The 22,912-nt window shown below is 50.4% G+C and overlaps 7 protein-coding genes and 4 non-coding genes across 11 annotated transcripts; 6 read left to right on the top strand and 5 right to left on the bottom strand.

The window, feature by feature from the left end:
• Window positions 1–5,736: 5,736 nt before the first annotated feature.
• Aud_005605 (uncharacterized protein) lies at window positions 5,737–6,891 on the top strand (the record flags this gene model as incomplete). The annotated part of the gene is made up of 1 exon (XM_043290529.1): window positions 5,737–6,891. One exon carries the CDS (start codon window positions 5,737–5,739, stop codon window positions 6,889–6,891), a length of 1,155 nt encoding a protein of 384 aa, XP_043146464.1.
• Window positions 6,892–7,308: 417 nt separating this feature from the next.
• Window positions 7,309–7,397, top strand: Aud_005604. Its single transcript has one exon. It is a non-coding gene; the product is annotated as a tRNA-Asn (tRNA).
• Window positions 7,398–7,850: 453 nt separating this feature from the next.
• Aud_005603 lies at window positions 7,851–7,949 on the bottom strand. Its single transcript has one exon. It is a non-coding gene; the product is annotated as a tRNA-Asn (tRNA).
• A 522-nt stretch (window positions 7,950–8,471) lies between these two features.
• Window positions 8,472–8,560, bottom strand: Aud_005602. Its single transcript has one exon. It is a non-coding gene; the product is annotated as a tRNA-Asn (tRNA).
• A 269-nt stretch (window positions 8,561–8,829) lies between these two features.
• Window positions 8,830–8,920, bottom strand: Aud_005601. The gene has a single exon. It is a non-coding gene; the product is annotated as a tRNA-Asn (tRNA).
• Window positions 8,921–9,883: 963 nt separating this feature from the next.
• Aud_005600 (putative NAD+ kinase) lies at window positions 9,884–11,642 on the top strand (the record flags this gene model as incomplete). Its single annotated transcript, XM_043290528.1, has 5 exons — window positions 9,884–9,913; window positions 9,966–10,013; window positions 10,089–11,085; window positions 11,157–11,433; window positions 11,486–11,642. The coding sequence occupies 5 exons, from the start codon at window positions 9,884–9,886 to the stop codon at window positions 11,640–11,642; spliced, it is 1,509 nt and encodes a 502-aa protein (XP_043146463.1).
• A 1,459-nt stretch (window positions 11,643–13,101) lies between these two features.
• Aud_005599 (trafficking protein particle complex subunit 5) lies at window positions 13,102–13,928 on the top strand (the record flags this gene model as incomplete). The annotated part of the gene is made up of 2 exons (XM_043290527.1): window positions 13,102–13,388; window positions 13,442–13,928. 2 exons carry the CDS (start codon window positions 13,102–13,104, stop codon window positions 13,926–13,928), a joined length of 774 nt encoding a protein of 257 aa, XP_043146462.1.
• Window positions 13,929–14,364: 436 nt separating this feature from the next.
• On the bottom strand, window positions 14,365–15,909 carry Aud_005598 (microfibrillar-associated 1 family protein; the record flags this gene model as incomplete). The annotated part of the gene is made up of 1 exon (XM_043290526.1): window positions 14,365–15,909. The coding sequence occupies one exon, from the start codon at window positions 15,907–15,909 to the stop codon at window positions 14,365–14,367; it is 1,545 nt and encodes a 514-aa protein (XP_043146461.1).
• A 369-nt stretch (window positions 15,910–16,278) lies between these two features.
• Aud_005597 (putative ssDNA binding protein Ssb3) lies at window positions 16,279–16,782 on the top strand (the record flags this gene model as incomplete). The annotated part of the gene is made up of 3 exons (XM_043290525.1): window positions 16,279–16,518; window positions 16,576–16,630; window positions 16,709–16,782. The coding sequence occupies 3 exons, from the start codon at window positions 16,279–16,281 to the stop codon at window positions 16,780–16,782; spliced, it is 369 nt and encodes a 122-aa protein (XP_043146460.1).
• Window positions 16,783–17,592: 810 nt separating this feature from the next.
• On the bottom strand, window positions 17,593–21,284 carry Aud_005596 (putative GATA transcription factor (Ams2); the record flags this gene model as incomplete). Its single annotated transcript, XM_043290524.1, has 3 exons — window positions 17,593–18,941; window positions 18,996–21,037; window positions 21,103–21,284. 3 exons carry the CDS (start codon window positions 21,282–21,284, stop codon window positions 17,593–17,595), a joined length of 3,573 nt encoding a protein of 1,190 aa, XP_043146459.1.
• Window positions 21,285–22,139: 855 nt separating this feature from the next.
• Aud_005595 (mRNA splicing protein SMD2) lies at window positions 22,140–22,858 on the top strand (the record flags this gene model as incomplete). Its single annotated transcript, XM_043290523.1, has 4 exons — window positions 22,140–22,162; window positions 22,285–22,317; window positions 22,509–22,757; window positions 22,816–22,858. The coding sequence occupies 4 exons, from the start codon at window positions 22,140–22,142 to the stop codon at window positions 22,856–22,858; spliced, it is 348 nt and encodes a 115-aa protein (XP_043146458.1).
• Window positions 22,859–22,912: the final 54 nt, after the last annotated feature.

The raw sequence follows: 22,912 nt of genomic DNA, 5'->3' as shown, positions 1-22,912 counted from the left end.
TTTCGTATAGAATTCTTATTTTGCTCTTCTCTATCTTCCACCGCCTTTTCAGAAGTCCGGCTTGACTTCTGGACCCTCCTGATGAGCTGGACGGTTCGACCCATGGTAGTGCTGGTGACCATGGTGCCGCCATGTTGGTGGAGAAGGAAATGCTCAATACCTTACCACTGGTGGGGATGATCAGACCCATGAAAGGTTACAAGGAGTTGGGTTTTCATTGGATGGAATTTCAAGAAGAAAATAAAAAGGACACCTAGAGCAGGGTAGGGACTAGGAAGTCAGAGAAGGAACCAGAAAGATAGAGTGTCTGGAACACGCTGAAACTACCTAGGTTAGTAGTACTCCATAGTACTTCATAGTAACAACTAAGTTCAAGGCCCGTGTGTGACTGACTGCTATGTACGGAGTAAGCGGCTAGATAACCAAGAAATAAGTTACTTCCTTTGTAATCGGGACGATGGTTACACACGCATCAAGTCAGCTTTTTAGTCGATTTGAATATACAAGTAGGTATTAATGATGGACATGGAGAGCGTTGCCCAGGTCCCAATGCAGATACAGCTACACAAGAAGCTAGGGCTCATGTCTGTATTATTGTCATCAGTGACAGCTTACGGACTAGTTACGGAGTACTGCTGGCATGACCAACTACCAGCATTCATATGAACCAGTATCCGTACATATCAGGGATGGAGTTATTTTGAAGGCACTATGACTAGGATGTTTGGCAGCGACATCTAAATTAGTGGATTTCCGTATTATTTTATTTTATTTTAATTTTATTTTTATTTTTTTTTTTTACTTTCTTCTCGCCCGAAATTTGGCCCTATTAGTAAGTGGCTGCGATGGTTGCGGAGAGACACGTCCGGTTTAGTTTAGCAGGTTCGACTTAAAAAGGGTCCCTCTTTTTTCTGGAATGTTGTCTCTTAATGTTGAAGCCACACTAGCAAATTTCGACCTATCATCGCTGGCGCCCGCTGCTGTGCGGTTCCGGCTTTCGGCATTCAATTTCTCTTGGAGTTGGAGGCTGGTCCACATACTAATATCCGTAATGTTTCTTCCTTTGCTGAGTCTGGCCTTACCTCTATCATCATTATTACTCCGTAAGTCCGTACTATGTATCAAGTTCAGGGTGCAACCTGCCTGACCCCTCGAGTGCCTCCCCGCAAGTTCATTCCTTCGATGCGTCACATCTTGCTATGCTCAATACCTCTTACGCAAGGGTTACAAGTGCATCGTCGCTCCGAGCTGAAGGAGGTCACTCTGCAAGGCATATATCTATATGTTATCCATGATATCCAGTTTTGCTCATCGCCTTGTTGCCTGTGCTACACCCTTGTATCACTATAAATAAGGCATTCTTCGGTCTCACCGAGGGACTCTCTGGAGGTGTGATCCGCTATCTCGTTTTGAAACCAACCGCTTGGGGAGGGTTCATCCACCATCGTCATAGGCTTAACTTGCATTTCTAGCCTGCAGTGGATAAGGTTGGACACTTGGACTCATGGATTAATCATGAATGGCTAGACTTCGTAATCTCGTAATCTGGGAGACGCCAAGCACTCCATACCAAGCCTTCGGCCGTCGATTAGGCGCAGGATTCGGAGAGACTAAGATCAAGCGTCATGTGGATGGCGAGATTTTATCTTTATCCTGGTCACAACTTCACTATTATCCTATGTGGCTTGTTAGCCCAGCACAGGGGCGTCAGATATTTAGTATTGAAAAAAGGAAAAAGGAAGACAAATATTGATATCTATGTAACACTGGTTGTGATCAGCATTAGCGTATGCCTTTCAGTATCAATTATATCGTCTAATGCACTCCCACCACCAGCCGATATCCAATATTACCTGGTACAGAATACAGAATAATGCAGGGTATCGATGTATCATGTAGAGTCGACTATTTTTCTTCTAGGTTTGACGGAGAGCCAAGGATAAAATATGCTCAACAATTTAAAGTGGGGTACAATACATTTATCAACTGACACTTCGGCTAGGAGTCGACTCAAGTCTGAGGATCGCGTATTACCTATAGAGTACTACTTCGTGTCTTTGTACTCCATAGTGGCTCCGTACCGATGAGGCGATGGCCAACACAGCCCTCAAAGAAGTTCGATACAGCGTATGAAGCACGATTTTTTAAAGGGGCACATGATCAATACGCTTGGACAACGGTTCTGAAGTATTGATCGATGTCACAAAGACATCAAGGCTCAAGGCTCACGACATAAAAGCTCAAGGTTACAGCATACTCTACGAAGTACTAAGGTATTATCTTGGACCTTCTGCTCACTTCTAGCGGTTTAGTATGCTTTACGGAGCAGCATCAAGCCATCGGACAAGGCGGATTTCTCATGTTCCTACCCCCTGTCCTGCTCACCTCAATCCCTGCTTCCAAGGGCGGTTACCATGATCGCCTGTGGTAGCTTAGGCAATTCTCAGGGAATCTCAGCATAACGGTCATGTACACGGTTTTGGATTCGAGTCCGTTGTCTGACCTTCGTATACTCCGTACTCACTGTGTATCCAACATCCTGTCGAGTATCGACATCGACATCGCTAAGAATACTACCTAGAATGTACTAGTTGATCGGACGGTTGAGATCATCGTTTGACTTGCTGTGCGAATCAAAGGCCGCGGATTCCAGGAAGAAACCGCCGGGAAGTTGGGATGCATGTGCGGACCCACGGGCACCGCAGGGGGGGCTAGAAAATTAATAGAACAAACGGGGCCTGAGTCAGGGGTCAGTACGTAGGTAAAAATCCTTACGAATTTCTTGAATCCCTTCCCCTCTGTGGCTCTGAGACGCTGACAGGCAATGCAAGTGGGTCCGTCTCCTGTACGAAGTATTGTGCCTTCTGCTTAGTGTGCTGATGATCTATCCATTTGATCGCTTGTCTCCACTTTAAATGGCGTTGTGCAGGGATACTACCAGGAAGGCCGGCGCATACTTTGCTTCCTGCTGTTTGCCCTGGGCTTGGACCTGGAGTTAGTCAGACAGTTGTCTCAAATAGCAGTCAAAAATAAATTCCATCTCATTCCATTCGCCGATCGCTCAACAAGAACAGCCCGCTTGCATACGAGCTGGAGCCTCGGGGAGAAAATCCATCACAAGAGATGATCTTATCAAACACCCACAGGCCACATCGATGCTACAGTATCAGCTGGCCTGGAACTAGTCTAGCCCCTCTAGAATCCATCCCCTATGCCTTCACTGCGGGACACAGTCGACATCTCTTCAATGACTACCACAGCCTCACAGGATTAGGGTCAACTGCCTCTCCGTTGTCATAATTAAACACTACTAGAAGAATCAAAGGAGCAATTATGACGACAGAATACTCTGATCGTCAATCGCACACTAACGTTGGACTGTAAGATAGTACTTAGTAATCCAAGTCTCCAAGGCTGCCAAACGGGGTAGGACTTGGCTGTCTCCGCTTAATTAGCGCCTCGCTGCTGTACCAGGCTCAATCCAGCAAACCCCCAAATGGCGGTCACAATCCGACGGTCCAAGACAGGAGAAGCCTGGAACTGGGCAATAATCGACGACACTACCCTAGTTAAATTCCACAGCCATGTAGGGATCACCTCAAATAGTTACTTCTCGGACTTGATCCACATAACGAGGCACAGGCGGTAAGCATCACACAGAGACAAGGGATGTCACATCAGAAGACATGTACGCCGTACTTCTCTTCCATCTCTCCATCAAGGTTCACCGAACATGATTCAATCCTGATTTCTAAAAGAGCAGCACTCAACCCAGTGCTAGATGCCAGCCACTCAAAGTTTAAAGATCGCAAAGCTCAGGCATAGGAACACCCGCTAATTAATTTGACTTGCCTTAGTTCCATGTCATTGGGGCCAGATCCTGTGATACTTTGGGAAATAACTGTAGCCGATTGCATTATCATTGGTCAAACATGTGTTCACTGTGGGCATAAGGCGCTATTTCAGCATTTTTAATTGAATTTTCCAAATGGCCATTGTAATCTCGCCTCGGCCGCGCAGCCCGCGGCTGTCGCTGAGTAACCTCATCCTTGAATGATTCGTAGTCCTTCAATTACCAAGTTCGGCCGCGTACTCCGTCTGCCACAGCCACTCACCGTTTAAGATATCTGTTTCCCGCGGCGATTGCTGCAATCACGCACCCCCAAGCTGTCACTAATGAGACATATCAGCCGCAGCAATGAGATAACACAGAGTGTGCCTCATATGCCCCCGAGATGCATGCCAGCCTGCAGTGCCAAACCCTGCTAGCTCCTTAGCGGATGCATCGTACCCATTCGTAGGATTAGGTTCATTTCTGTGAAACCGAATTTTCATCCTTTGCCGCTGCGCGCCGCGTGCTACGTCCGAGCGCCACAACGTCTGAGCTCACCTTTGTCGAACTTAACCTAAACCTAAACCAGGAAATTCAAGAACCTGGTGGCTGCCGCCTGGTAGGCTTTATTATTACGGGAGTAAGCCGGCTCAAGCGGATGGTTCTTATGGAGCCTGCTTTGAGAAGAACGAAGTGGGCATCGTGTGACTGGCACGAAGAACTTTTCCTGGCAAAGCTTCCAGACTAGAGGTGACTCGAACATGGCAAGTTGGCACAATGCGCGTTCATTACACTTGGTGGCGGAGCATCGAAATGCAATACAGGCTGGATCTACTGCTGAAATCCTGCACCATAGACTCAGATAGTAGATACGCCTTGTCATGAGTCTGAGAAATTGGGAGAAGAATCCGACGATAGGGTGGGTCTGCAGTCTGCGCTCAACTACCCTCGAAGAAAGGAGAAAAGAGTATGGCTCATGTTGTCTCTTCTTCGCTAGAAGGATTTGGGGGACAGCTGCAGGAAGCCATGAGTCAAAATGCGTACATGCATATCACACCTGCATATGAGTACTGCTCCGTACAGAGCACACCAAGTACGTAAGGCAGTATGGTTGGGCGCCCGACCAATCATAGCTCATAGCACCAGGCAGCCCCTCGAAACTACCTTACATCCAAATCGAGATCGTTGATATCAGCAAAGGCAGACTCTTCGAACGCAGTGTAGAGATGATATGACGCTGACGCGCTGCATAGTCCTGTAGACAAACTTGCTAAACTAACGAACAGAGGCAAACCTCAAGCAAAGACAGTACCCCATTTGCATATGTGATATGCACTGGCTACATCCTAGAGTCCTGGATTCCTGCATCTAGTCGTACAGCCAGGCATGTACAGTCAGAGTCGAAAACAGATTCCCCAATGTACACACACGAATTCTTTCCTGAACCATATTATAACACGTACTATTTTATTACGGCTTAGCGGTAAATTACCTTGCTTGCAAGAATAGTGCTGTTCTTTTTTCTAAAGCGACAGAGAGACGTATAAGGTAATATTGTATCTTACACGAAACCAGTATACACAGTGCCCTAGAGTAAATAGTCCGGATTTCTAAGATAAAATCAAAAAAGGAGGTTGTTCAGCCAATTGCATCCTGATGGTATACTCTACCCGTGCTGAATTTATTCTTTTTACCTGTACTCCATAGTAGCGGTCCTATATGCAAGGCAATTTCCCTTGTTCCAGATTGTGCTGTGTGGTCCTGTAGGATCGACACTGCCAGCACAGCACGAATAAGAGGAGAGAAAGCTGTTGCACGTGCCTTTGCCGTGGCGCCCTCTCCCCTCCCTTTTGTCTCCAAACAATCACATTCACGCTATTAAGACAGCGTCGGATACTGGTGGCATGTCCTCGCTTTGTAAGCCCCTTGTCAATGTTGGTACGATTGGTCATGCTGATCATGGCAAGACCACCCTGACGGCTGCCATCACCGCCAGATTCAGCTCGGCCTACGACCATGTTGACAACGCGTCCAAGGATAAGGTCCATGGTTTGACCGCCCACGTCGGGTACGAGACCCAGGCTCGCCACTATGCGCACGTCGACTGGCCTGGTCACGCTGATTATATCAAGGACATGTTCGGCGGCACAGTGCAGTTGGACGGCGCGATTCTGGTCGTATCGGCTGCGGATGGCCTGATGCCGCAGACGCGCGAGCAGATTCTGGTAGCGCGGCAAGCGCGTGTGCCGTACATCGTTGTGTTCCTAAACAAGTGCGATATGGTGGACGACGAGGATCAGGTCGAGGTGGTGGAAATGGAAGTACGTGAGCTACTGAGCAGTTACGGCTTTCCGGGCGACGACACGCCGATCATCAAGGGATCAGCGCAACAGGCGCTGAAAGGGGGCTTGGATGAGAGCAAGCTGGGCGAGCGCGCGATCATACGCCTGGTGGAGGCGTTGGACGCGTACATCCCAACACCAGTACGTGCGGTGGATCGCCCGTTCTTGATGCCGGTGGAAGAGGTGTTCTCGCTCCCGGGTCGCGGCGTAATGGCCCACGGCCGTGTGGAGCGTGGCGTGATCCGGGTCGGCGACGAAGTTGAGCTCGTGGGTACCCTCGCGGCGATTCGGACGACGTGCAGGGGCGTGGAGATGTTCCGCAAGTCCCTGCCCGAAGGCTCGGCAGGGCACACCGTGGGTATCGCGCTGCGTGGCATCAGGCGTGAGAATGTGGAGCGCGGTCAAGTGCTGGCCATGCCGGGCCAGGTCAGAATGTATACGAATTTCACAGCGGTAGTGTACGTGCTGGGCAAGGAAGAGGGCGGTCGCCATACGCCGTTCTTCAACGACTACCATGCGCAGTTCTTCATCCGCACGACCGAGGTGACGGGCTCGATCACGTTGCCGAAGGACAGGGAAATGGTGATGCCGGGCGATAGCCTGTCAATCACGGTCAAGCTGATCGCACCTATCGCGATGGAAGAAGGCCTGCGCTTCGCCATCCGTGAGGGTGGGAGCCCAGTCGCTGGCGGCATCATTACCTCAACCCTCGAGTAAATGTCTGTGCACCTTTTTTTTTCTCCTCATATGCTTCCATGCGTTTCTCTCTCTCTCTCTCTTGCTACACAAGTTAGAATCTCTTTGTCTAAAGAAAATCTTACGAATAAGTGGTCCATGCCGGAGTGATGTATCACAGGCAAGGCAATGCCGAGGGATCATCAATGGATCTTCCCTCTGCACTTTATACCCCCCCTACCATCCAAACATTCGAGGGCATTGTCCGTTATGTGTCTCACAGCGTAGAAGGTCTAGAACGGATTCATACGGGCAAGAAACCACAGGAATGAATGACGCCCGCGCCGGCGCTGATACTGGGCCGTCTATGGATTTCGAAAGTCAAGTGATTGGATCAGTAACAAGATGCTCTCTGCAGATTTATAGAGCTTTAAATGCTGCCGGCAGAAACAATAACAAGTCTCCATGGCCCAGCTGGTTAAGGCGTCCGACTGTTAAGCACTAGCTGTGCAATCGGGAGATCGGCAGTTCGAGCCTGCCTGGGGACGAATTTTTGTGTTTTCAACTTTCGTCACTTATTTCTGCCTGTTTCTTTTTTTTCATCCAAACGGGACCAGCCCCACGCAAAAGGCCGCCTTATGCTGCCAAAGTAGTATGTATTTTGAAAATGGAAACAAAGAACCTTGGGTGGGCGAACGTCACCCAAGGAACAGTGCTACTCAAGTAATTGAGTCTCAAAGTCACCACCACCACGAGCTAAGGAAGACTGCAAGGACAGATACGTAGTTCTCGAAACTTTAAGAGCGGTACAGAACATGGTCATATGCGCATCTGTCTTTCGAGAACACAGCCAGGTATCCTTTCGGAAAGTGTCCGTACTTCCCGTTTGGGGAAGGCATGCAGTCTTGACCTATTCTTCGAGGGCACAAATACCATGAATAGGAAGAAAGGGAGTTCTGTACGCCAAAAAAGTCAACATACCTTTTAGGAGGTACAAAAAACGTCCCCAGGCAGGCTCGAACTGCCGATCTCCCGATTGCCGAGTCCAACAATGGACTGCGATAACAGTCGGACGCCTTAACCAGCTGGGCCATGGAGACATCTGATTGGTTAAGTCTGCGCAGTGCGTGTCTCAAGGCGCTTTAAATCATCGACGTGGAGGACGTGGCCGAGTTAGACATTAAGGTGGCTAGGTTCCCAGCTGCGGTCGTATCAGCTAAGTTCCGTATGTTGCATTGGAAATACGACCAGGCTGAAAGCTCGGATGGGAATGAAGGAACCAGACTGTATCTGGCTGGGAATCTGGATGCCTTGAGTGTTTATCTGGTAAGCGACAGAGCGTAGTACCAACTTAAGGATGGACCAACAGGCTAGAAATTTCTGGCGTGGCCAGTAATGATGTTCAAGTGCCATAGTATTCAATTAAACTTAAACTTCTCTACACAGCCTCAAAATTGACTGCTGCCTGACCACTGCAGCAACTCAGGACGAACTGTTTTGCCACTCTCTGGTGGTGCGTCAAACACTTCGTTGGCGCTAATAATAAATATTAAGGCGGATTGTAAGGCAAACAAATGAGTGATAGGCAGAGGGTGCAAAGTAGAAAAGGCAAAAAAAGAATTCGTCCCCAGGCAGGCTCGAACTGCCGATCTCCCGATTGCACAGCTAATGCTTAACAGTCGGACGCCTTAACCAGCTGGGCCATGGAGACCAATCGTTAGAGACCTATGAGGACTTTTGAGCATATGAGTCTAGGGATGCTAAAGCGAAACTCACTTGAGCCGTTGATAGAGAGGTTGTGTCTTGACGCACACTCTAGTCCGCCGAATAGTGCAGCCTCGCAACAAGAATATACCTATTATTATCGATATTATTACCAAATACAAAAAAGACACGAGCGTGGGCAATTAAGTTCAGGCAAAGTTGGACTGATAGAGATCGGTGGTAGGTGCGAATGGCAGAGAGAAGAACCAAAAAAATCGTCCCCGGGCAGGATCGAACTGCCGATCTCCCGATTGCTAGGAGCAGCTGCTTAACAGTCGGACGCCTTAACCAGCTGGGCCACGGAGACAACTTGTTGAAGAACGCCAAAATTAAAAATATAATATAGTAATGAACATAAGTTGAAAGACAAATTTTGAATGTTGTCTACGCCGATACAGGATGAGAGCTTTGTTGATACATTTGCCTGGCTACATGCAATACTCCATTCGTCCCTTTAGACTGCAAGGTCGGTCGCTGCAACTTCGACACATGGTCTACTCCATTATTATTGGATTCTAATGTCCCTAGCATTTAGGAATGTACTCTTATAGTGGTCGAGGATTGTCCAACTTGACTTGGAGACCATGTTGCTCATCTCCCTTTCACGTTTGCCCCTCGAGGATTGAGTATCTTTTTCAGGCTGAACTCCTAGGTTTGTAAGATGGTGGATAACGGGACCGAGATCAACATTGACCGAGAGGAGACCGTATTGTCGGCTCTCGATGTTATATTCATCCTTGCGTCGTGCTCACATATATAATGCCCTTTGTTCTATGATTAATGTGGTAACAAATACATCGTTAGTGCGACCTTGCTCTCGATAGATGGCTATCATGAACTGCATCAGAACACGCAGTGTGGGTATATTTGGGTACTCCCCACCAAAAATTGTATTGATGGAGATATATATACCTGACATGGAGGGATTGGCATACCTCTCCACCAGGCCAAGTAAATGGACCATTCTAGCCAAATCATACAACTGGATATGTTGAAAGACACACCAAAAGCAAGAGCACAAAATAAACACCAAATTAACGCCAACAATGAGCGCTGGCAAGTATGCACGTTGATATGCACTTCAGCGGGATTAGGTAGGATGACTGCTTGAGCCATTTAACGACGTCATACCCACTTCGACCGGAACCGTAACAACTTATTGAACGCAACAAGTCAGATTCTCAATCCACACATTATGGGACAATCGCGCCAGAGCGCCATCAGAAACTTATTCAGAATTGATCACCTTTGAAAATAGAGCTGTGGTATAATGGAGAAGGGGCTGCTGCAGGATGACTTTGTAAGTCGCCAGACCCTCACCGGAGGAACTGCCGGAGCTGACCTGACGGAAGGACCATGGAGGGGCAATCAGCGATACAGAAACGCATAACCAGCTGGAGGTACAACAAACGCACAAACCCACCATTACTGAGATCCGAACATCCTGCTAACTGCGAATAACCCCTGCCTGCTAGGTCGTGCTGTACCCCGATTGCACTCACCGCCGCAAGTCGTCCTTGGTTTCGGTAGACGACTCAAGATCAAGACCACACCTTGACAGTGCAGACGAGAGAACAGCATGCTTCGTGCATTCATTGATCATGGGTGAATGGATAACACCGCCATCCAAAGACATCCGACAAGATGTGAAGCCGGGCAAAGCGCACGAAATAGTCCTCCCACAAACGAGCGTTGACGACGACGATGCGATTAAACCGTCCGAGGCGAAGGATCGAAAGGCTCTCAAGACACCCCCTACAGTGGTGCAATCACGTCATCTGACCAAGAAGCAGCTATCGGATATGGCATGGAATGTGCGCAAGCTGTCAAAGAAATTAGGGAGCATCAAGCTCAAGCTTACGGTGAAGAGCGTATTGGTGGTGACAAAGGTACGCGACGAATCTCTCGTCGTCCTTACAAGGAAGGTTACCCAGTGGCTGCTCTCCAAGGATCGCTCGACAAAATATGTCGTCTACGTGGAGAAGCGGCTGGAGACGCACCCGGATTTTGGAGCTGTTCAGCTCCTTCAAGAAGAACCTACGGCTGAAGGCCGGCTCATGTACTGGGATACGAATATGGCGTCCGAAGAAGCACATCTATTCGACTTTGTTGTTACACTAGGAGGGGACGGCACGGTCCTATACACGAGCTGGCTTTTCCAGCACGTCGTACCACCCGTACTCTCATTTTCTCTGGGCTCCCTGGGATTCCTGACTAGATTCGATTTCAACCAATACCAGAGCATACTAGAGACGGCTTTTAAGGACGGTGTCGTGGTAAGCCTCAGACTAAGGTTCGAGTGCACTATCATGAGGAGCAATCGGCGGCCGGACGACGACGCAACAAAGATAACGAAGCGGGATCTCGTCGAAGAACTTATAGGAGAGGAGATGGAAGGAACATTGACCCATAGGCCGGACAAGGTTTTCCAGATCCTCAACGATGTTGTGCTTGACAGAGGACCGAACCCCAGTAAGAACTCATCCCCCCCCTTGAATGCACTCGGCCTTGCCTGGAAATGGGTCCCTGACTGACCCTATCAGCGATGTCTCAAATTGAGCTGTTCGGTGACAATGAGCATTTCACGACGTTGCTAGCGGACGGCATCTGTATAGCGACGCCTACCGGCTCGACAGCGTACAATCTAGCCGCGGGAGGTTCACTGTGTCATCCAGAGAACCCCGTCATCCTCGTTACCGCCATCTGCGCCCACACCCTGTCTTTCCGACCGATTATATTGCCAGACACCATTGTTCTACGTATGGGAGTTCCTTATGATGCCCGAACAAGCTCATGGGCAAGCTTCGATGGTCGAGAGAGGTGGGTTCTGCGGCATGGAAGCTACATTGAGATTCGCTGACAGCCATGGTAGAATCGAATTGCAGCCGGGCGATTATGTGACTGTATCCGCATCGCGGTATCCGTTTGCAAACGTGCTACCACACAACCGACGTGGCGAGGACTGGGTTCAGAGTATCTCCAAAACATTAAATTGGAATTCGCGGGAAAAGCAGAAGAGCTTCAAATAGCGCATCCTGCTGCTAACGCAGCGCCAACCGGGGATTTGCTGATATGCGGTCATGACTTGTATATAGAGGAGCAATCTTACAATTGTTTGCATATGGATATCATTGGGGGAAGACATGCAACTGACGATGATTTCATACTCATTCGCTTCTCATCTGCTCTTGTTCAATTCCACACACACATAACCTTGGAATCATCTATTTAGGTGGCCCTCAAAGGCATGTCATTGTTCGATATTGCATAACTGAAGATAATTACCATGAGTAATGGAAATTCTGTCAGCCCGATCGAACCTTCGACTTTGCGTCGCTTGTTCTGAAGTTTTTCTTTCTGCTCTCGCTCTAGAAGCTTCGTATGGGTCAGTGGGTTTCCCGGGCAGCCTCAGGCCGACTATAAAAGGCCTTCCGCCGCCGCAAAATTTCTTCCTTCTGCTCTTCCACAAACGACACCAATTCGACTTCGCACAGCAGCATTGCCTGCTCAATTGGCACTGGAGTTATATGTAGACTCCCGCAGTTGATTGAGCTTTTAAATACTATAATAATAATAGTGTTTTTGCTCATTACAGCGCACCATGTCGCGACTCACTAACTTTTGGTAAGTCTTACGATTTTTACCTGTCCTGTCTCGATCCTCAAATCGACCAACAGAGCCTTCTGGCTCTCTTATGATGAAAATTTTTTCCTACATTCGCAGTTTCCACGCTAGCCGTCGCCATGAACCCATCATAGACGTGCTCTGTGCGCATTATCTTCCTTGGATGTCTGATTCTTGTTGGTCATTTGGCATGGATTTGAGCATGACTTTTGTTAAGGTCCTTGAATAGTTGCTAATAATGGCTTTCAGTATAGGTTGATAATTGGGATTACCATGGTTGTTGACGGGTTTGATTGTGCGAGGTCTATGTCGTTGCTCTGGCCTTGATCGATACTGGATACTCGATTGCTTCAATTGACAGAGCTACGACTATAATATCGTTGAGAGTTAGATATAGTGATGAATTTGCTTCCCGACATGCTCGGTTTCTCCGTGTTTACTTGTTTCTACTCCCTTGACTACACCGTAAGCATTCAGCGCTTGTAGCTGTCGAACATGTTCCAAAATTCGAGAGAAGAAAATTATAGAACTGGATAATGTCTGTGGAAGCATCTATGGTTGCTTTTATCTGGATGACCAGTCGCTCGTAGTCTAATATTGTGCATTCGATGTGCGGTATTGTATGGCCTTCAGCGCCTGAGGAGGAGTGATGATGAACGTCTCAACCTACACCGTCAACGCTCCTTATCAACATCCAACATCGCAAATCGGAAACCAACGACCCCGTGTCAAACTCCCTCATGAAATAATCTCCTTACCAACATAAGACGATGCAATAATTAATTGAATTACTGCCTCTCTCTACCCCATCCCGCAAATCTCCCATCTCCATCTCCAGCAGTGCAACAACCGACCATAACTGCCATGTCACAATCACACCCCGCCAGACACTCCTCGATGCTGTCCGTCAGCACCAGTGGAACAACCATAGCTGGCACCGCCGAGAGACAGCCACCCCCAAAGCAAGTGACGACAGTCGCGCAGCAAAGCCCCGGCCTGCGAATCCCTTCGAACCGCAAGACGATCTACGACAGACATCTGAACCGCAGTCGAAATGCGGAGCTCAGCCGGGCAAGCTTCGCCTTCCTGTTCGCGGAGATGGTCACATATGCTCAGCGAAGAGTAACAGGGATACAGGATCTAGAGCGCAGGTGAGTGCAACGCGGCTTGATAGATTCGTCGCCCCATCCTGACAGCACGCCAGGTTAAACGAACAGGGCTATCCCCTCGGCCTCCGTCTCCTCGACCTCCTCTTCTACCGCTCCATGTCCTCCACATCGTCCGCGCTATCAAGCTCCTCGACCTCTGCTTCCCCTCCTAATCGACCTCTCCGCATTCTTCCCCTGCTCCATCTAATCCATGGGCCCCTCTGGCGCCTGCTCTTCCAACGCCCCGCAGACGCTCTCGAGCATTCAGTGTCCCCCGAAACACCGAACGAGTACATGATTACAGATAATGACCCGCTGGTAAACACATACATTAGTGTTCCGAAGGAGATGAGCATGCTCAATTGCGCTGCCTTTGTGGCGGGGATCATAGAGGGGGTTTGTGATGGGTGTGGTTTCGAGGCCAAGGTTACGGCGCACAATCAGCCTACGGAGATGTGGCCCGGACGGACGATCTTTCTGTTACGGTTCGGCGAGAGTGTCATGGAGAGAGAGAAGGTGCTGGAAAGGGCAGGGGTGAAATAAGTGGATGGCTGACCGCCGAGCCACTGCCTGACGGGATGGACCACAACAGTATTGCACGGGTCTTACGACGACTCTGGGAGTTATCGGATTGGATATCAGAGAAAGGACTATTACGGGGAAATCCGTTATATCACGGCGAAGGCGCGTACGTTGATTCGTGGGAAGGAGATGATATGCTTTACCAAGCGAGCGAGAGCTTGTTGGACCTTTGTGTTTGTATTTGCAAGCATGATGTCTCTTTTATCCTACACACTCTGTTCACCAGCCCAGATACAGGGTATATATCCAAACCCCTCGAGAGAAAATATTAAATATGAAGAATGACAAAGGCAAAGACCTGTCGCAAACTGCAATGCAACACAATCCCGATTCCCATCCGCATTTTTCATGATACCAGGAACTCCAAGAACATAATGATTTCTTCTCATAGGCCCGTCTATGTAGCATAGTCTGTACGCCGTCGCTTGTCGCGATCGTCGTATGGTGAAGGACTCCGCTTCCTTCGACCGCTGGTATCCGGTCTGTGCCGGTCTCTTGAGCGATCTCGGTCACGACTACGTTCACGGTCATTGTCACGATAGTGGCCACCGTCCCCATAACTGTCTCGCCGGCTATCATATCTGTCGTCCCTGCGGTCGCGGTGACGGTCTCCCCTTGGCGAATATGATCTTGACTGTGACTTTCGTCTCTCGCGTACAGCACTGGCGTTGGCTCCCGTGGGACCCTTGGGGCGATCATCCGGACGGTCAGGTAGGAATCGCTCGTCACGGATACCGAGAGGGGCAGCCTCCCGACGGCGGGAACGATTGTCAAAGCCGTCTCCAAAGCGTCCTGTATCCTCCGACCTCAAGTCCTTGTACCGTGTCCTTCCCTTCTTTCCCAGCTTGGTCATATCCCGAATTTGCATATATTCAGGCAAGGTCTCACGAGCGACGTCGTCCGCGAACCTCTGCCCCATGACGTTTCTCTTGTCGAGTCCTTCGCGTTCCAGGTCATCACGGAAGAAGGCACCCTTGTGGAAGTAGCGCTGCATAAACCCGGTCTGGCCACGGCCGGCTTCTTTCTCCTGTTTCTGCTTCTCAATAAACTCCCGGTCCTCGGCTTCGCGCTCCTCCGCAGTGAGGTTCCGACGACGCTCAATCTCTTCGCGCTCCTTCTCCGCTGCCTCGATGGCTTCGCGCTCTCTCTTGATGCGCTTGAGTTCTCGTAGCTTCCAAGCAGCATATTCTGCTTCTGGATCCACGCCATCCCGATCATCGATGGCACCTTCTTCGCCCGCTTCAACCACTTCGTCGTCATCCCACGCTCTGTTCGCCGTCGTCCGTGCAATCGCTTCTTTCTCCAATTGCTCTCGAACCAGCATGTCCGCTTTCTCCTGTCGCTGAGCCTTGCGGGCCTCCGCCTCCGCCGCCGAATCAGCAACATGGGCGGCGTTTTGTGCTTGATTTGGCGCACTGTTGCGCTTGTCTTTCTTGATGAACGTAGGCCGTAACAGAACTCTCCGGGGCGCCTCCTCTTCTGAACTGCTCTCTTCTTCTTCCGAACTTTCCTCCTCCTCCTCCTCCTCCTCCTCCTCCTCTTCCTCCTCCTCATCTTCGTCTCCGCCTACCTGCGCCGTCACCGTCTCCGCTCGGTCGCCAGCAACACGAGCGGTTACCTTCGGTGGTGCCTCTTCCTCCTCTTCCGTCACAAACCCTTCCTCGTCCTCCTCCTCTTCAATTTTTACATCTTGCACGCCTTTCGTGATCTTCCCAGCAGCAGCAGCGCCAGCAGGAAACGATGTCGCTTTTGGAGCCTGTTGCCTCTGCCGTTGTTGTTCCTGTCTGCGCCGCTCCTGCTCCTGTACCTCTTCCTCCGCATCCTCATCTTCTTCAGATGACGAGGGTTCCTCGGCGATCGGTTTTCCCGGCCGGTAGCGCTTAACTGGCTTCAGAGGGTTGGCGGTCATACCGCGATGTTGGGAGGGAAGTGGAGGAGGCATGGTGACGACCGCCTCGAAAATGGGGATCAATATAAGGCCGTATCGTGACTTTATCAGCTCATCTGTCGTATTACGAGACTGCGGAAATGGTATATCGTCCGCAGAGGTGGGAATGGCTATACCGCGGAGGAAAAAGTTGATATCTCCGATCAAACATCTGCCGGTTGACGTATGGAGCCCAGCCCACCGGGCGGTCGAGAGTGTAAGGAGATCACGTGAACACGCGTTGCGCGCCCCGCGACGGAGCTTAACCACAGGCAAGATATCAACCTCTGTACATCTACAACGCTGCCTATCAATCCCAGCGAAACAACTACTGCAAGACCCAAATAATCAACCTCCAAGGTCCCAAAGTCAGCGAATCCAAAAATGTCCCTCCAAACCCCCCGCGTCCTCCCCGCCCACCTCCACGCCTTCCACCCCTCCAGCGGCTCCTCAACACACACCGTCCGCATCCTCGGAACGGTAACAGCCTTACACGGCGACACCGCAACAATAACATGCGGGGACAACGGCGACGTCACTCTCATCCTGAAGTCAGACTCGCATCTGCAGATGGGAAAGTTAGTCGAGGTGGTAGGGAAAGTCGCTGAACTAGAGGGCGGGCAGGTACGTGCCTCTGACAGCAAGAGAAACCGGACAGCAGGAGCTAATGATGTGCAACAGGGCCTCGGGATCCGTGTCTTGGCCACGACGGACTGGGGCAACCCTTCGGATTGCGGTGAGTGCACCCCTCACCAACTGAGAATCAGTCGTCGGAAGCAAAGCGGGCGAGTGACTAATGATGATGGCTGCACAGACTACAAGATCTACGAACACGTTGTCGAAGTGACGCATAAGTTGAAGCCTATATTCTATGATTCCAATGAATAGATGAATCTGGTCGATTTGTGCATATTTGCCGCCCGATTTAGAACTATATCTCACAATTGACATACCCTTTGTTCGGCGACAAACCTACGGATATGATACCTAGATACTCTGAGTTGGAAGCCCCGTGAAATCTGCACTGAGATCAATGGATCATGTTAACGCAGGGTGGTTGCTGTTCGTGGGATATCCTTGTCAGGCTCTTTTTCCCCCCCAAGGCTTCCTTGCTTTACTGGATGAAGCAAGGAGTATAATGGCAAAGATAAGGATATGTATCAATTGCTTTGCCAATGACATGTCGAGGCTTCTAACTGCTGTTTGTAGTTGGTCAGGTCTTGAAAGACTGGTGTTGGTTGGAGTCAAGTCATACCAAGTCTATTCCTCAGTAGATTACAACTGTACTTGCAGAATCATTCCAATAAATGTATGATGCATATCTTTTGTTCATTATCTAGATGCTAAGAAGAGACATACGGCCCCTTTGATGTCATAACTAAGGAAAATTGATCCAACAGTCAGGTTAGGCAACAGTAGAGTGAAACAGGCTTTTGTGCTTTTTGACAACCGTGTCAGATGGGCAGAGTAAAACGCTAGAACAACATCATGATATGGGACACTTTCGCATAGAAATGCATGAGAAAACAAAGACCACACTGGAATTGCCAGGAATCCCGCCCAACGCCTTCGCTAAGAAAAAGCCAACAGACTGTGAAAATTTGATCATGAACGAGGTGCGTAAGAATGTAGAAGATGGAAATGGAGAAATAAAGAGTGAGAGGAAGAGCGAGGTCATAAGGCATTAGTTTGTAATACTCAAGCCAACTCCTTGCTCACGGACTCCTCCGCGGTTTTGCTACTGGAGCCGAGAGCGGTGACATCAGCGGTAACTGAATCTGAGCCAAAAAAGCCAGTGTCCAAGGCGTCTGCACCAGCAAATTGGAATGGATCGAAATGTGCATTCTTTTGGATGTCCGGGTCGGATAGAATGGCGTGGATGAGATCTTCGTCCTCACTTGCGCCGCTGCGCCTACCCATCCGTTGCTCGCCGTTTGCCTCCTGGTCGTCGGATCCGTTCAATGAAATGTAATCGGATTCAATCCAACCAGACCAGTTGCCGCTTGTCGAGTCCTTGGGTTGCCCAAAAGAAAATAAGGAGTCACACTGTGCGGAAGACGGTACGTCCTCAAAGATATCAACAAGCATACTGTCAATATTGCCCAAGGCCTCCACATTAAATTCACCGTCGGGCATAGAAGGCAGACCGGGTCCTAAAGATCGCAAAGACTTGGGCGTTTTATTTTGACGGGGCGTCACAGTTGTACTGCCCTGTACCCGGTGGAGTTTCTGCGCGCTGAGCTTGGTGGGCGTCATGTCTGAGCTTCCCTCAAGGCGCGCTCTGGACAAAGGCGAGATACACGGCAACGAATTGCGCTTCTCTCCCAGCAGGTTGCTACGCTGGTTTCGTCTTCTGGGGGTAGGACTGGCGGGCAGATCATATTCAAAGGGCGGACTCTCGAATAACCCTTCTAGGTCTTTGTCAATGGCAGCGTTTTCCTTGTCTTGGGATTTTTGACCTGGATCGCGACAGTTAACGCGAGGGCTACGGCGTGGACTGTTCAGGGCGGAACCGCCCAAGGGCTTGAGAGGACAACCTTCGTTCTGAGCAGTATGAAAGAGCGCTCTTCTCACTGGCTTAGGTGTAAGGCTGTTCTCATCAACCGATGGACCGGGGCGTTTCTCAAGGTTTCGGGCTGGGCTGGACTGGATAGCCCGCCGCAGCGCCTCCGTTGCATCTTGCTCCTGCCAACGCTTCTCTGCGGTGTCCGACGACCGTCGTGGCTCAGCGCTATTGGCACGATGCCGCTTGGAGGGCACTTCTTGAACGCCATCGTCATTGTCTCGATCGTTTCCATTCTCGTTGCCATTATCTGCACGCGGGGTTTCCTCTTCCGCAGGTGACGAGGCATCAGATGCGCCGGGAGAGGACCCAGCCGGCCTTGAGGACTGGGGTTTGGGGTGTATTTTCGCCAAGGTGCCATTGTCCGAGAGCGGGCCTCCTCCCTTACGATTCCGGGGCATCCGCTTTTTCTTACCGCTGGCAGGCTTGTTCCATCTGTTCTCAGGGCGCATACACTTGAATTTGTGCAGCCAAAGACCACAGGCTTCCTGTATGTCAGCAACAATCCCAGTGAAAAAAAATTAACCTCTAGACTTACGGTTACAGAGAAGTATCTGGACGAAGTCATTGTCGGCGTCAACCAAGGATTTCTTGAACCCTTTGAACTTTGTAACCTCATCCTTGTCGTTCCTTTCCAAAACCTGCCAGAATAGCATGGTCGAATCCTTCATGAGCTCATTGGCATCAGACTCCCCTCCAACAAACTCCTTTGACCAGGCCCTGCGCCAAGTGGGAGTTTCAATGGCCCCGCAGTTGTCGCAGTAAGGAGGGACCTGACCGTCTCGGATACACTTATCCAGGCGTGCCTGGACCTGCCTAAGCCTTCTTGCCCCCGCCCCACTCCGGACTTTGCCATCCTCAGTCACAGGCTTCGGCGTAGGCGTCTCAGCGCTGGGGAGGTCGCTCATGGGGCCTGTCCAGGAATGGGCATATTGAGCAGGAACATGAGACGGAATGACCGGATCACTTGCGGGAATCGCATTCATGAGTTGCTCCAATTCACTTTGTGAGATGGGGGCAGGAGCCAAAGGCTTGGGGGCCTGTCTGAAACTCGCCCGCGATGGTGGCCTCGAGCCGGCCGCACTGGCAGGACCGCGAGTTGGGGCAGGAGCAGGAGCAGCGACTGCTCCCTTCGGAGTTTGCTCTGGCAAACTATCTCTGGCCAACATGTTTTCGATCTGATTCTCTGGTACGGTGGGAGGATTGATAGGAGAGCTGGCCTGGGCTGCAGCATCCGTTGCGCGTCTGCGCTTTGGTGCGTCATTTGAGATCGACTTTGCACAATCCTCTAAAGGAGTACCCATATCATCATCCAAGAGATCATCCAAGCCACCGCTCATGAAACCCGAGTCGGGATCGGTTACCATAGGTGGAAGGACGGGACTAGATGGATTGGGAAACCCGCAATCCAAGACTGGAGGCGAGGAAGGCATACTGATTGATGGTTCGAACAGACCCTGGTAGCGCGGCTCCTCTGGCGAGTGGGAGTTGTGATCACCTGGATCATCACTCATGGGGTACGGTGAAGTATAGTTATTGCTCTGAACAGACGATTCGCGTAGAAGGCTGGGGGCCGCTCTCCCTCTGCGTGGAAGGTCGTGCGATCCAGAGATAGGCGTTGGCGGCCGGACAGGCTCCTCGTTCGAATTCTGGGCAGCAGCGACAGCGGGATTGACAGGGGTAGGACGGTGAATCCGAACAGAGGCAGCTGTACTGGCTGCGACGCGCAAGGAGCTTGGCTGTCTTTCAATGTTGAAGTCAGATCTACCTGGCCAATCCGCTCGATACAGCTTGGCCCGCTTTCGTGGCTGTTGGTCGGCAGATTCATCACAGCTTCCATAACCTGACTGTACCGAACCCCGGCGGCTGGCATAGTGAGCATGCGAAGGCAGCTCAGAATCGCGCATGGAAGCACTAGAGGAAGGGCGGATTTCCCCGTGAGACCTTTCTTGCTGTAGCAGCTGCTGAGGTGCCTGCTGTATTTGAAATTGCTCATGATGTGGTTGGAGTTGACCAGGTGTGGACACCCTGCTCGGAGCGGCAAGCGCGGACTGCGCGGGTGATATAGATCGAAAATTTCCGTTTGGAGCAATCGAAGACAATTCCCTCGGGGTGGACCCTTCGCTGAGTAACCGGTGAAACCGTTCGATTCCAGTGTGATCCATGGGTGATGTTGTGCGGTCAAGGGGTTGTGTGTTGTATAAACCCAGCAGCCCGGGGTTCTGACGAAGGAAGATTGTCCATGATTGTGCGTCAAACTCATGAGGAATGATGTTGCTCAACTCCCGATATTTCTGCATGCTTTCGAGGTATTCGCTCTGCATAACAGTAGGTACTGGTACCAATCGCAGTTTGACCTCCAATGTTTCTTGTGCACCTTTTGAAAAGAGACCGAGCACATTTTTGCACACACGACCCGTGACCATAGTCTTCGATTGATGTGCTGGTGCGTTGGGAGTCGGAGAGGCCGAAGCAAGCACCCATGAGAGCATCCCCTGACCGACTAGCGGCGTCTCATATTCTGAATAGTCATATGCATATACTGTGTAGTCTTGTCCCAGCTTGGCCACCAATTCGGGACTAGATTGTCGAAGGAAGATCCATTAGTATGATTCGACTTGGACTCAAGGAGAGGAATTACCCACCTTGCAGACACAATGGCTTGAATGCACGTTTTCAGCTCGATGACACCAATCTGAGTTTGCTCGTCCAGGGATGCAGTCTGGATATCGAGCAAGTGAGGCCACCGGGCAAGGCAATTCGTTTTACTCTCATCGTCAAATGTGTAGAGTACCTTCACTGCAATCCCGCATTCAAAGGTTAGCATCAACAGACTGTATCTGACAGAGCAAACCCACGCCTCATAGGCCGGACGGATATTCCGTCCTGAGATTCCATGCCACAAGCAATCCAATCTCAACCATAAGCCGAAGGTAGTTGTGAATCCAAAATATGAATTGGAGATAAATGACGTTCGGAGGTTTATGAGGAAGGTGCAAGTGCCTCGTTCAGGTGTGTCGGACGCTGAGGAACAAGGGAGACGCGAGTGCTTTGAACGCGAAGCAAGGTAGGAAATTCGAGCCGAACCCGCTCCTATCAGCTATTCATAGCCAGCCTTGATTCGATCGAAGCTTTGCGTCGACCCGGAGAATGCGCAGGTATGTATGATTATGCAATACGGGACGCGGGGGAAGTCGATTGGAATGTTCAACGTGGGACAAACAGGTAGGGGCTTCCTTCAACCTTATATCGAGTGAAGACACGGTGAAGAAGGAATTGAAGGAAGGAGCGAACTGAGAACAGCCTTTTCGTCGGTTGAGAGCAATATGACTCGTCGAGAAAAGGAAGCAAGGATGTAATTGAGGAGATGGTTGGAGAGAAGAAAGCTAGATATGGGGGAGAAAAGCAAGCACGCCTTGCATCCGCACCAGACGCTGTGATGATCGCCTACAGCGTGTTGAGTGTTTCTGCCGACGCGACGTGACGCAGCCAATCGCGACCTCGGGAAGAGATGCCTGCAAAACACGGCAGAGACGCGTGCCACGTGACTCTCTCGCGCCAAGACTCGACACCAGGCTTGACCGCCTTTGACTAAGAAGCTGCTGAGGGCAGAGAGAGCGCAAGAGAGACTAAGAAGAGAGAAGACCAGAGCAACCAGCCAGTACCTTTTTATACAGCCACCATGTCGACCGATCCCAAGATTCAGTACGTACTTACCCCTCTTTTCCCTCCAAGGCCTCAGCATGAGTCATTGATGGAATTCAATATGGTGTAATTCCGGCCTCAATCAGTTCCGTCCATGCTAACCAGACTGTCTATTCCAACAGGGATTTGCTGAACAAGCCCAAGAGTGAACTCACGTATGTGCATGCTATATTTGACCTTTCATCGTCGCATACCCTATGCGCGAACGCATCGGACTTTGCACACGTCATGTGACAGTCGCCCATGCGACGCTTCCCTACACTTGATCCTGTCCATCCATCCGCACATCCACAGTACCGTGCTATCCCATCTCCTACGGCATTTCTCTGACGTTGTGTTTTTCCAGTGAATATGAGGTCGCCTTGGTAGAAGAACACGAGCTCACAGCTGGCCCCCTGTCTCTTCTCCAAACCGCTACTCGCACCCACACTCAGGTTCTGATCTCCTGCCGGAACAACCGCAAGCTACTCGCCCGAGTGAAGGCTTTTGACCGCCACTGCAACATGGTGCTCGAAAACGTGAAAGAAATGTGGACGGAGAAGCCGAAGGGCGGAAAGGGAAGGGGCGTGAACAAGGATCGCTTCATCAGCAAGATGTCAGTACAGACCTTCTATATGTTACTATGAGTCACAACTCCTAACTCGTCCTACCAGGTTCCTGCGAGGCGATTCTGTTATCCTCGTTCTGCTGAGCTGAATGGCTATCACCCATCCGCATTTCACGTGACGTGCCCGACCAATTTAGCCTGGG

This window comes from Aspergillus udagawae (assembly GCF_001078395.1).
Source record: "Aspergillus udagawae IFM 46973 DNA, scaffold_4, whole genome shotgun sequence".
Taxonomy (NCBI): domain Eukaryota; kingdom Fungi; phylum Ascomycota; class Eurotiomycetes; order Eurotiales; family Aspergillaceae; genus Aspergillus; species Aspergillus udagawae.
Note: the sequence above shows the minus strand (reverse complement) of the source record. Positions and strands in the feature narration are given on the sequence as shown.